This window comes from Idiotropiscis lumnitzeri, chromosome 9, assembly GCF_059441095.1.
Source record: "Idiotropiscis lumnitzeri isolate Australia: NSW breed Sydney's pygmy pipehorse chromosome 9, RoL_Ilum_1.0, whole genome shotgun sequence".
Lineage (NCBI taxonomy): Eukaryota > Metazoa > Chordata > Actinopteri > Syngnathiformes > Syngnathidae > Idiotropiscis > Idiotropiscis lumnitzeri.
The window spans coordinates 3,725,845-3,739,029 of record NC_142399.1 but is presented as its reverse complement, the minus strand read 5'-3'; the positions used below and the strand labels follow the sequence as shown (position 1 = coordinate 3,739,029).

Here is a 13,185-nt window from a genome sequence, read left to right as displayed (position 1 = left end):
ACCATGATGCTTTGCGCCACAGTTTTACGCATGCGCACCAACTCACGAGCTCAAGCTCGAGCTGAACTGTCACACGAGCTGTCTTTATCCGGCAATTCATCGCCTTTTTTCTAACTGTCAATAATCCCGATGTGGTCGCCCTTTTCAAAATGTCGATTGGATAATGTATTTCAAGAGGTTTTTCATTCATAAAAAAGTGAGTACCCCCTCCACAAAAACGTGTCGCTCGCGAGACTTAGGATGCGCATCTATTTATTTGTCAACACGGGAATGACATAAACAAGAGGCCAGATCGAAGGGCATTTTGGTGCTTTCCGTTTAATACAAAATGCTCACAGTTAATGTCTTCAATATACATTGGCTTTATGGGACACGTGCAAACCTAACTGCTTCCAGTTGTCAATGTCTAACTGTCCAACTCTACGACTAGGCTACTAGTGTATTTTATCAAGAAAATCAGCTCTCCTTGTAGACAATTTGGCACAGAAAATCACAAAGCCTCCGACTCCACCCTCGCTGGAATGCAGTTCAACATGATTAGGTCTTTAATCACCTCTCTCTACCACAGCCACACTTCATTTAACCATTTCACTTATTTTCTTTAGCGAAAATAATGACAAATAGAAAACAAATACTGCAAATATTGTGTGCTAAACATATATACAAATTAACTGTACTTAACAAGTGTACTGTAGTAAATTACAAACTGCACTGTTTGACAATTTAATTTAGTGATGCTTTCACATGCCACTAGAGGGAGTCTCTGTCCGCACCGAGTATGTCATGCCACGTAATAATTAAACAAGAGTTGAGCCAAAATACTAGATGTTTCCCGATCCTATATTGATGTCGAATATCAGTCCTATATCAGAAAAAAAAGCAGTATCTGATTATTTTGGTCGAGATCTAAAATCACCGATATTAGCTTTCATACACAAGCAGTCCATTCCAAACCCCACTCCCGCTCTTCTATCCAGCAGCAGCTTTTGATTTATTTTGCATTCATTTTATTCAAGTGCAGTACGTTCTCATGTTCAAGGTTGAATTTTTGTAAACCAAATGTTTGGAATAAATGGGTCATATTTTGTCACACCTACTCTTGCTGATTATTGTTTTGTTTGATTAGTATGACTTGATCAAGTCCCGTCTAATATTTCAAACTAATAAATTAATACAAGCATGTATCCTGCCTGCTGATATTGTATCATATCAATACCTCTATCAAATAATACTCTAAGCTGATATATCAGTATCGTATTGAAAGTAAATAGGTTGTATCGGCACACTTTTACAAAATACCAATCATTAAAACTGAAAAAAATGAACGTGTAAAATCTATCTGTGCTTCATCAAGAGACTAATTTAGCCTGGCGTTTATGATCAGTCAGTGGTAAGAACATGGTTTCGTCTTTCGTTTGTTGTTTTAAGTGCAATTTCAGAAGTATATTCAAAGTATTTTAAAGATGCTTCTTAGGGTTTAAGGAGATTAGCCAAAGTTGTCTTGAAAATCTACTTCATGTCAGTGGCTTTAACACTCGTGTCTGTGCGGCAGTTTATTTAAGACACTTTTCAACTGGTCTCAAAGTTGTCACGTTCTGTGCAGTGGAACTCAAACACAACCCGTGAAATCTGCTGGTGTCATAAAACGTTTTCTTTTAACTTTAGCGTGCAAACTGTGGTTTCAGTCAACAAGCTTCCGTTTCACGGTACACACAACAATAACAAGAACCGATATTCAATTTTTTTTTTTTATTCGGAACAGAAAATAATTGAAAAGCACTGGTATAAGTAGTTCATGTCACCGGGGCTTTTGCTGCAAGGACAGAGGTCATGAAAAGAACTCGACTTAAAAAAAATCATCCCGGTACATTGACTTCAGTTTATCAATGGATTATCTCTCAGTCCTTGTTTTAAAATGTCTCTATGTACACTACCAGGAATTGGTACATAATCAAAAAGAATGAAACCAGTAGCAGCACTAAATCTCCTAAATCACGTCCACCGTATTTTTGGGTGTTTCTTCCATGCAGGTGATTGGCTGTTGCAAGCGTAGGATGCGGTTGTGGTGGTGTCCGGGCTCTCTCGTGCACCTGCTGCGCTGCATGCTATTGCGGCTGCGTCCCAGGAGACAAGATTGCCGGCTGCCTCCGTGCAGGTCCAAAACGCAGGCCTACTTGAAACTTCTTCTGCAATCACTTTTTTATAATTCCCTCACAGATTCAGACGTGGTTTTTGACTGCGTGTTTGAGCCGTTGTTATGGACCGTGGATTATTTGACACGTTGGTTTGGCTTGGTGAGTGCATGCCCATATAATTATAGCCAACAAATACACTTGAAAAATATGAAACTTTTATTGGAAGTACTTTAAGTATTTTAATTGAATCATTTGGTACATTTGGCATTGACTTTCAAAAGTAAACGATATGCCTTTTGCTACCGTGATTGAGAACTCAGCATTTCTCGTACAATATTCAGATTTTCTCGGCCTAAAGGTTGCTTTTGTTTTTGCTCTGAAGGTGTTTGTGTGGATGGTGGTGGTACTGACCACCTCCATCTTGCTGGTCGCTTACGTCGTCCTATTGCCGAATGCACTCCGGACATATCCGACCGGATGGCTTGTTTGGCACCTTTCTTACGGCCACTGGAACCTCGTCATGATTGTCTTTCATTACTACAAGGCTGTCAAGACGGCCCCAGGATACCCTCCTTCCGTAAGACGGACATTTCGGACGCAAGTTGCTCGTCATGATGCTCAATCAATGATTTCTGAATATCTTGGATTTTTTTCAGGAAAAAAATGATGTTCCCTTTGTATCTGTCTGCAAAAAATGTGTCATTCCCAAACCAGCGAGAGCGCATCACTGTGGTATCTGCAACAGGTGAGTTGTCCTACAAAAGATCCAAATACAAATGGGTTGTCACTTGCATAGCACTTTTCTACCTATGGTGCTCAAAGCGCTTGTAAATTTGTTCTATTTTTAGCATGGAAATAATTGACGGCGACATTCTTTTTTTTTTTTTTTTTCTTGTGCAGGTGCATTCTCAAAATGGACCATCACTGTCGTATCCTTTCTCACGTCCAGCGTGCAAACTCTCACAGTGACACAAAGTGTTCTCTTTTCATCCTTAATGTCTTCCGATCAGCCTGGTTAAATAATTGCGTCGGCCATTTGAACCACCGTTACTTTTTTTCCTTCTGCGTCTTCATGACGTTGGGCTGCGTTTACTGCAGCTTGAGCGGCCGAATCCGTTTCCTGGCTGCGTACAATGCCCTTGAGGTGAGTGGCGGGCAGCCATGATGCGTCATTTCACCTTCTTCATAAACCGCTTGCAGCTTGTGATCATGTCCCGTAATGCTTTTGTGTTGTTGCTGCCTTTCTCCCTTTCGGCGTCTTTTAATGCTGGGCTCGGTGTTCTTGGGCCGCTGCTTTAGCGTTTTAAGCATTCGGAAATGGAAAAATCAGGTGTTCCTGTAACAGGGATGGGACCTTTAATTGGGCTTCTCCCCTCAGGACAGGTATTAACTAATCGTACCCAGTCATAAGAAGTGTTTCTGTTTGTGTTTGTTTGATTATTCTGTTGTTTGTTTTTTTTTTTCTTTTCTGATTTTCATTTTTCTTTTTTTTTTTAAAGCCTGACTATGTGACACCTGCGCCTCCATACTCTTTCAAGGAAAAAATCATGGATAAGGGAATCATCTACATGTGGGTGCTTACCAGGTAAAATATTTTGAATGATACAAGTATTAAAGTAGCATCACTGACGTCTTCGTGGTACTTTCGCCTGACTTCGATGTCGGCAGCATGAATTCAGTTCCCACTCAGCGACGGTAGCTTGGCGGGTATCCGTCTCTATATGTGCCCTGGAAAGAATTGGGATTAGTGTCACAGCCCCCCAAAAAAAGCATTTCAGAATTTTTTGATGCATCGAAATCAGGGCGGTGAAATCTATGGCCCACATTTTAAACACGTTCCGGTGATGCCACAAGATCACACAGAACGCTAGGTTTGAAAGCGGCTGTTGCATCATTTCAGCACAGTGGCGGTGGTCTTGGGAGCGCTGACCACGTGGCATGCACTTCTCATATCGCGAGGTGAAACCAGCATAGAGAGGCACACCAATTCCAAAGAAAAAAGTCGAATGGAGAAAATGGGACAGGTGGGTCTTTTAAATAATTGGTCTCGTGATAATTCCTCGCGAGGATCAAGGGTTGTTTTTCTTTTCAATTAGTGTGTCAACTTATCTCTTCACCCTTGTGTGTCAGGTGTACAAAAACCCATTCAACTACGGCAAGCTGCATAACTGGAAAGTCTTCCTTGGGGTGGAGAAGAGAAGGTGTCTTTTTTTTTTTCAGATTTTTATTTTATTTTTTTTTTTTTTGTGACCGTCAGTTCTAACCTTTGTTTACTTGTCACTTTGCAGTCACTGGCTCACACGTGTCCTGCTGCCCTCTGCTCACTCACCATTTGGCGATGGGCTCACGTGGGACAGCTTCCCTGTCAAAAAAGAGCCAATACCAGTTTAAGCTGTCAAGCTGCCGCCTTGCATTAAGTGGGGTACACACGCACATTTTTTTAACATTGTAACCGATTTCCCAAATGAAACACCGCACGTGGCGTGGAAAGAAAATGGCCCTTGTGTTTTTATTGCTTTTATACTTGTTACATGTGTAAGGATAAAAAATCAGGAGTTTCCCTCTCCCAATCCAGGTGTCTGTGTGGTACCAATATTGTCCTTTGAGAGGTCCCAAAGCAACCATTTTGATGAAAAAAAAAACAAAAAACAAAGGAGAAACCTATTACCCTCTCCGATAACTGTTTGCAGCGGCAGACTCTTCACGTCGTAATTCTTTTGTGTTGAATGACTCGTAAGTCACGTTATTCACAACACTCAACTCACCCAGTTTGTTTTCTGCAACGACGCAAGCTTCAGGTTGCTTACTAATCACATTTCATGCCACAATGACAGTGGCGCGGCCGTTCGCACTTTTGACACGAGTCAGAAAATGTAATTTAAGATTTACAAAAGTAAGCTTTGATTGTTTTCTGAGCAGGTCGGGGAGGAAAAATCACTCATAACGCACAAAATGTTCAAATTCAGCTTGATTATCAGTATGTGTGTACCCCACTTTAAGGCTGGCTTCAAGATGGATCCTGATGGAAGGAAAGAAAATTGGATCATAACAACCTCCAATACCTCAAAAACACTGTGGAATCTCACAGAGTATGATTTTTTTCGCCCCTATCATTCGCTTTGATTGAATTGAAGTGAAAAGTTTAAGGTCTTTAACTGCTCATATTCCACCAGAGCTAACACTTGATGAGCCAGTTAAACGCCCCAATAAAACACTGTTATTTATCTGTATGTTTTTTTATCTGTTGAATTAATAAATCTTGTCAAAAAAAAACTACACATTGGGCTCATTTTCTTCCCAGATTCACTTTATTCATAACATTGGAACCCTGCCTATACTAAACAATCTAACTGCATTTGATTTCATTTTAGGGTCTCATCTCATCTGTTACATCAGAGCGTTGTTGGGGCAGACAAACCACACATGCGCAGGCCCACATGATGCAATGTCAGTGGAGTGGGATTAAGTCAAACCGATCCCTGATTCGATGTTTATTTGAGCCCATGGTATTAGAAAGAAATCATGGCGGTAGTGATATACTGTAATCAATATGTTGCAACCAATTTTGTCACTGTATGCAAATATGTTGTCTTAAATTGGATTCTGAATGAACCACTTTTGCAAACTGTAATATTAAAATAAATTTACAAGACTGTGATAGGACAAAAATGTTAAAAAAAAAAAAAACCCACACACACACGCGCGCGCGTTGTAAATATATATGAATCAGTTACTTTTATAATAAACATTTTAAACATTCTGTAACATAATGCATTATTTCCTCCACCGAAAATATCACTAATAATCCTAAGCAAATAAGTGCAATTTCAGTAGTTCTAACCAGTATCTGTTGAATTCACCCATACAATACTCGCCTTATTGTAATAATAAACATTTTTGGTGTAATAAATATTCTAAACAAAATGAAAATAACTACTTGGAGACTCAGCCATAGAAAGTGTGCACATCAAATTGCGTGGTCGAAATTTGGTGTAGAAATCCATGAATACGACGCAATCTCACTTGACAAACACTTAAAAATAAGACTTCCGGTTTCTTCGTACAGTATAAATACATTACTAGTTTAATTTATACGCACTGTTTTACTATGTAAAGTAGTCTATATGATTACTTAGAATATCCACCTTATCGATGCTACGTTTGTATCTGATACCTGGACACCGTACCTTTAGTCAGCAATTTACGTTTTTATTTTGAAAAGCGTGCGGCTTTGACTTCAGCGAACTTCACAGCGTATAAAGAAATAGTCTGGATAGCGCATGCGCGAACGCTGATCGGGCTTTGTTCTCTGTCGACGCAAACCTCTTGTAGTCTTTTAGTTCTATTCTGTTCTACAGGATTCAGTTGCGAATTAATTTAATTTTTATTTATTTATTTATTTATTTTTGCATTTTATTTTCTTGTTCGTTGTTTTCGCATTTGCACACGTAATCTATGGTTCTTCGAAGGCTTCTGTAGCAACCTGACGTTTTTTTTTTTTTTTTTTTTTTAACATTTTCGTGGTCTCTTGAGAAAACTTGGAGCTCGGATGTGGCAAGCTAACTGCCGACGAATGCATCATTTAGCAGACTGGATTTCAGGTGCGTAATTAGAAAGAAGAGGAACTTTACCGAAAAAAAAATAACAAGAAACAATCGTAAATTCACGAATTAACAATGTGTATTTTTTACAAGATACATTTTGGTATATACTATGTAATGTTAAACAAAAGTCTGATTACAATCGTGCGAAATATGATTAGATAGTGGCGCGTGCACCGGGCGCGTGCTTAGGTCAGCTGGCAGTACACGTGACGTAAACATGGCAGACCGAGCAGAAACATGCTGAGCTCTTACAATTCCTTCACGTGATGTTTTATGAAACTACGAAGACTCAACGCACATCGTATTTAACACCCTTTTTTTGTAATTGAAAGCCATGTGGACGTGATTTCGTGTACGTACATCTGCAGGTACCGTGATGGGGGGCTGCGTGGGGAGGAGCAGAAGCGATGGCCAAGGGAGTGTCCGCAGCTTGACCAGGAGCAAAAAACGTGGAGGTAAGCAACTATATTTGCTGCCAAGTGTTTGGAGTGGCATCGGGTAGAAATGTGGTTTGCACGCCTGCTTCACAGTGCTGATATTGTGGGTTTGAATCTTGGTTCAGGCCTCCCACTTTACCAAACCCCAAAACATGCTTGTCGATTTCACTGAAGATTTTAAATTTCCGCCAAGTGTGAATGGGTGTTTGTTTCCATTTTCATTGGCTTGAGACCAATCGAGTGTACCTCACTGGTGGCTCAAGGTCAAGTATAATTGGCTCCAGCTCACCTGACCCTAACCAAATAACATGTCCCCATTAGGCAAACAGACCCGAGGCCTCAAAATTTCCCGGAGTCCCCAAACACAGTGCTTTCTTTGTTTTAAAGCTATTCTTGTATAAATGTTAATTTTTGAAAGCAGCTCAAAATGCTTTCATGAATCACGATCGGCTCGCCTCATCCCTTCTCATGCCATAGACTATTCCATCTTCTTATTATGTACTCGCAGACTTGATTCAGGAAAACAACCTTGTTGGCACATTGTGAGCAAAATGAAGTGAGTGGAGGAGAAGAAGTAAAGAGAACAAATACATAAAAAAAAAAAAAATAAAGCTACTGAACTTCACTTTAAACCTTTTTGATGACACCAAATGCGCATCATTGGCAACATCAAAGGCCGCGGACACTCTTGCCAGTGGCAGTCGCGTCACGGTCAGTGTTAGCTACGGAGGATGCAAACTCGTTGAGATGCTTCGACTTGGAAAGGAGTTAAAGGACTTTGTCTAATTTAGGAAATAGGAGAATCTTCCCAAATTTACACTTTTTCCTTCATGGTAACCATTTCAGAATCAGAATCAGAATGCCATTTATTGACATTGTACTCAGTGTACAACGAGATTGGAGAACTGCCCTCGCCAGTGCAATACAACAATTTAATCAAATATATCAATGAAATTAATAGTAAATATGCCTAGGAAATGCTTTAATAAACCAGCAAAGGGACTTTTCAATAATATCCTCTGAGCTTTTATTTAGTTTCAGAATTGCACTGCGGGCCTGGATCAGCGACTCTTCTGGGCTGTCAATCACCCAGAAGCCATAAATTGTCCCGCCCTGGTATAGAAGGTGGTTTAATCCTCTTGTAGTCTTGGCATCATATTATTGGTCTGCTGCGTTCGAGTAGATTACTACTCGTTGTGTCTGAAGGGAGATTAGGATACTCTGAAGCGACCGTGCTGGCAGGCATCATAAGGGAGATATAATCTATATTATGCAGATGGCAATGAAATGAGGTAACTCTCAAATATGGTACGTAAGCAATACACAGAAAATTCTTAATTCTTCACAAATTCATGTAGTAGCAAAGAGCAAGTAGCAAGACAGTCCAGTTTGTTCTTTTAGAATTTATTTATTTTTTTATAATTGTTGATTTCATCCATTGGAAAAATAAACACCTCCCTTAAATATACGATGTTTTTTTTCCCCATTATTTTTTTTTTTTTCAATAGCACTAATCTAAAACAACATTAAACGTGTTTCGGGCCTCAAATCTGGGTCGTGTGTTTCCACTCCAAAATCCCCAAAGTGTCTTCACGCACGACTCTGTCATTCATAATACATCGTGCTGAAGATGGCGCCTCACCAGAACGCCTTACTTAACATCACAAATTTTTTTCAGTATTCCATAAACATGACGTCAATGTTTCTACAAGTTAGCGTTTGACACTTCACACAATCTTGGTCTATGGAATATCTGATGCTCTTTTATTGTCTGCTAATAGGTTTGGCATGCAAGCGTTGGGCATTTTTATCCCTCCTCCAAATAGAAGTGATAGGATTAGGCCTTGTGTGCAGAGATGCAACCTTCAGAACAACCAGGACGCTGGACTTACTCTCCCCAGCTTGAACTCTTGTTCCATGAAAAGCGGGCGCAGGATATATCTGGTTGGTTATTAGAACACGTACAAGTGGAGGCGGGTGGGGGTTTATTTCCAAGCACTTGAGTGAGGCGGTGGTACCGATGATCGACTAAACCAGACTTGCTGCGCTTTTGACCGACACGACTGTGGGTGTAGCCGCACTCTCAACCAATCCCAAATCGGCTATGGGAGTCCCCAACTCGAGGGAGTTCAACTATTATCACTCTCCAAATCCACCTTTAAGGATTCTGCTAAAAAGTAAGTGGAGATGGATTGATTGACGGATAGATGGATCGATGAAATTTGATTTGTTTGTTAGCAGCGACGTTTTGCGTTGATATAATTACTCTGTTCTTCATTATTCATTCAAAGTAAATTGGACACTTTTCTCGACAGTCTATTGTTTGTTGTTGTGACGACGGCAAACGTCTTCTCACACGTATTCTCCCTCGTATTTATATAGATAAATTGTACGATTTAATTTGTACTTGAATGATTTTATTTGTATCGGTTTTGTGGATGTAGCATGTGAAAACCTTTTTTGAGAGTATAATCAGAATCGTGAAAATCTCCCCTAAAAAGCCCAACCTGTGATTAGCACAAAAGTGTACAAATTATTTGAGGCACTTTGTGTATTTTATATGAATTTAAGATCAATACTATTTATTGAAAAATGACAGAAAATGTCAAATGATTCCACTTTATTGGCTTCTCTTTCGCAGTTTGACAAACAAAAATAGAATAAAAAAAATATGAATCGCAATGTAATCATTTGAATGTTGATATATTTTTGGGGGGAAATTGTCATGCTGCAAACATAATCAAATAAACCTTGCGTAGGAATAACAAGACGATATCGTAACGCATCATTTGAGCTCAGGCGGCACATGTGCTGATGGCGACTGTCATTGGCCAAGGCACGCTCCTCTGGCCGGCCAACGCCCTTTGAAGATAGCAACCGAGAGCGAAATCCTGTTATGTGGCACCTGATTACCGCCTCTAATCCAGCGCCATCCACCCGTTTGTGGCTCGCATGCGTGTGTGGTACCGCTCACTCCACTAATCTACACTCACGAGAATGAGTCACTTTAATTATAACCCTGATCACCGTGCCAGGTAAATTCACTTTTTTGGGATGTGCATCCTTTTTTTTCTTTAAAAGCGATACCAGAATGAGTATACTCAAGTGAAGTTTTGTTGAGACGGACGAAGAGAGAATTACAGTCGTCAAGACGTGAGGAAACAAAACTGCGGATGATCGTTTCTAGTTCGGAACAAGATTACTATGGATGAAATAAAAAATCATTTATAAAATAATGAGATTATCCTGTTTATTTTATTGGGTTCAAGTGGACATGTTTCACTTACCTAATTGTACTGCACTGCTGACAAAAAGTTAGGGGTATTCATATTTTGGTTTTACACAACTAGCAAGGTGCTGAACAATGTTAATTATAATATACATTATTTTCTACATATTTACTCATTTAAATATCTTATCTTGGTTTGTACTTTCTAGCATTACAGTAAATGGACATGTTTGTAATATAATATTGACAGTCAAATTTAAGGGCCTTTCTTTTTTTTTATTTACTTTTGTATATTTAATTTTACGTTTGAAAAAAGAATTACTAATTGAAAAAAATATTACTGTAAGATTTTCATTTCTTTATTTGCCATAATGAATTCACTTTTACTCATTGAGCGAGTCTTACATTTGCCTTCAGGACGTAACGAGCCTCTCAAGAAGGAGCGTCCCAAGTGGAAGAGCGAATACCCGATGACCGAGGGGCAGCTCAGGAGCAAGCGGGATGAGTTTTGGGACACGGCTCCGGCTTTCGATGGTCGCAAAGAGATCTGGGACGCGCTTCGAGCGGCAGCGCTGGCCGCTGAGTGCAATGACCTGGAGCTGGCGCAGGCCATCGTGGATGGAGCCTGCATCACTTTGCCTCACGGTACGCGCGCACACACACGCACACCCACGCACGCTCGCCTGATCTCACCCGGGAATGCAAAGTGTTTACGTTTTTGAGCACACGCGCATAAGTCGCTTGTCATAATTCTGAAAATGTCAGAGGGCAGTTTGCAGATGGCCGCGTATCACTTGTTTAGAGATTACGCCACTAATAGTTATTACATAATAGTCCTGCGTGACCACTGCCACTGGATTGGTGCACACAGAGACATGGAAAAAAAAAAACACTGGCATGTCAAGAGCGTATTCATCTACACAGAAAAATCTATAAGGCCTATAATCTATAAAAATATTTTTTTAATTGTAATCTAGCCTACTGCTGGTCTACTTCCTTGCACCAAGTCACAGTAACACTACAAATTTCCCTCAGACATCCCAAAAATAAATTTCAGACTCTGATGCCGATTTGTGAAAATAGATTTTTTAAATAAACAATCACCACATTTTAATTAGCACGACATTTTAATTAGCACGGATTCGGGCATTTCAGTAGCCCTTCGCAAACTTAGATTTTTTTTTTTTATGTATAGAACAGAATAATATGAACTAACTATCCATCAATAAATAAATACAATGAAGCTCAAATATCCAGCGGTAGGGAAAAGTCCCAATCAAAATATGTGGTTGAATCAATTCATTTTCTCGCATTTTCAAATGTTCCCGCAGGCCAGATTAAACCTGTTTGTGGGCCCAATCCGGCCCGCGACCCGCATGTTTGACACCCCATGGTATAAAGTGCTTTGCTGTCTGATTTTCCCACTGGAAATAGTTGATGCCATTTCTGTGTGTATAGTTAATGCATATAAAAAAAATAATGAGTGAAGATTTGTATGTTTCACTTGAATGGATTTTATAACTGTGCAGGCTCTCTCACGGAGAGTTACGACGAGCTGGGCAACCGTTACCAGCTCCCAGCGTACACTTTAGTACCGCCGGTCAACCTCATCAATGAAACATGCAGCGAGAGCAAAGTCAGTGAATCCACACAAAAGCAAGTGCAGCCTCCTCCCTGCAGGCAAGAGTTCCAACTGCGTGTGCGACTGTCCTCAGGTAAGAAAAGAAAGAAGAGGAAACAAGATGGTTAAAAAGCAAGTTGCTCCTTCACTTTTTTTTTTTTTTTTTAGGCGAAGATGTGCGTCTGACTGCCAGCTTGGCCGACTCCATCGCTGAGCTGAAGAAGCAGCTGGAGGATCAGGAGGCCATCGACGTGTCCCGCCAGAGGTGGTTCTTCTCTGGGAAACTCCTCACAGACAAGACTCGTCTGCAGGATGCCAAAATCCAAAAAGACTTTGTTGTCCAAGTCATCGTCAACATGAACCCTCCACTTATGGCCAACTGAGAGGAATGCAATAATTGAAAACATATAAAACGGGCAGAAAGCAAGAGAGCGAAGGAGCGAAAATGGGCTTGGAAGGTTCATGCACTGGAATTTTCTGTACAATTTTCTATAAGAGTATTGCTTTTATAATGTTCCTTTTTGTATTTGTTCTCCCTCTTTTTTCCAAAAAATACTAAAAATAAGCACTGAAACACTTTAGAGCAGGGGCCGGCGAACTTCGGCCTGTGAGCCATTCTGTAAACAAAAACTGAGAGCATTTCTACCCACTAATACTCGAACATAAACGTGGTCGCATTCTACTCTGGTTTTCATCCGTTTAGTACGGCCCTTCAGGATTTTACAAAAACTGAACAGGTCAGAGGTTTCCCAGCCTTGTGTTAGATAAAAACTAGAATCCCAAAATGCACATCCCTGTTTTTATCTTCAGTGAACCTTTTTGACTTTCACCTCCGTTGATGACAGCCCTCTTTCTCTTGTGTGTTTGTCTTTGTACTCGGAGGCAAACTCAATAATGTTTGCTCCGGCATCCAAAAATAGAAAATCTATTAACTTATTTTTTTTCCTGTGTACTTTGAGAGGATAACTGGGAGACAGGGAAGATAAATGTAAATATTGACATCTTTGTGTGTTGTTTGGTCAATTGACTTTGTGCTCAGTCATTGTCATTTCTTGTCTCTATTTCGAATAAAGACATGAATTCCATCTTAAATGATTAGTTCTCTTTATACTGTAACTCAGAATCAGTCAACACCTTTTAAAAAATGTAAATTACATGC

General features: G+C 40.0%; 2 protein-coding genes across 4 annotated transcripts; both read left to right on the top strand.

Annotated features, from left to right (window-relative positions):
• Positions 1–21: 21 nt before the first annotated feature.
• On the top strand, positions 22–5,411 carry zdhhc16a (zDHHC palmitoyltransferase 16a). Of its 2 annotated transcripts, XM_088305140.1 has the most exons (11): positions 22–196; positions 2,031–2,294; positions 2,518–2,712; positions 2,792–2,880; positions 3,036–3,064; positions 3,146–3,279; positions 3,435–3,518; positions 3,635–3,720; positions 4,036–4,159; positions 4,266–4,336; positions 4,424–5,411. In XM_088305140.1, the coding sequence occupies exons 1-11, from the start codon at positions 164–166 to the stop codon at positions 4,524–4,526; spliced, it is 1,212 nt and encodes a 403-aa protein (XP_088161266.1). In that variant the 5' UTR covers positions 22–163; the 3' UTR covers positions 4,527–5,411. The 2 variants fall into 2 exon arrangements, with proteins under 2 accessions (XP_088161266.1, XP_088161267.1); XM_088305141.1 differs by lacking the exon at positions 3,435–3,518 and having other exon boundaries at positions 23–196.
• Positions 5,412–6,408: 997 nt separating this feature from the next.
• On the top strand, positions 6,409–13,118 carry ubtd1a (ubiquitin domain containing 1a). Of its 2 annotated transcripts, XM_088305293.1 has the most exons (5): positions 6,409–6,736; positions 7,108–7,194; positions 10,823–11,050; positions 11,935–12,120; positions 12,195–13,118. In XM_088305293.1, exons 1-5 carry the CDS (start codon positions 6,685–6,687, stop codon positions 12,407–12,409), a joined length of 768 nt encoding a protein of 255 aa, XP_088161419.1. In that variant the 5' UTR covers positions 6,409–6,684; the 3' UTR covers positions 12,410–13,118. The 2 variants fall into 2 exon arrangements, with proteins under 2 accessions (XP_088161419.1, XP_088161420.1); XM_088305294.1 differs by lacking the exons at positions 6,409–6,736; positions 7,108–7,194 and adding an exon at positions 9,046–9,353.
• The last annotated feature ends 67 nt before the right edge of the window (positions 13,119–13,185 follow it).

Bases quoted from the DNA above. Each gene is read 5' to 3' on its own strand.
- ubtd1a (XM_088305293.1), top strand. From the start codon at position 6,685: ATGTGGCAAGCTAACTGCCGACGAATGCATCATTTAGCAGACTGGATT. The intron at 6,737-7,107 runs GTGCGTAATTAG...GTACATCTGCAG, and splicing joins TTTAGCAGACTGGATTTCAG to GTACCGTGATGGGGGGCTGC. The intron at 7,195-10,822 runs GTAAGCAACTAT...ATTTGCCTTCAG, and splicing joins CAGGAGCAAAAAACGTGGAG to GACGTAACGAGCCTCTCAAG.
- zdhhc16a (XM_088305140.1), top strand. From the start codon at position 164: ATGTATTTCAAGAGGTTTTTCATTCATAAAAAA. The intron at 3,065-3,145 runs GTATCCTTTCTC...TCTTCCGATCAG, and splicing joins CAAAATGGACCATCACTGTC to CCTGGTTAAATAATTGCGTC. The intron at 3,519-3,634 runs GTATTAACTAAT...TTTTTTTTAAAG, and splicing joins GGCTTCTCCCCTCAGGACAG to CCTGACTATGTGACACCTGC.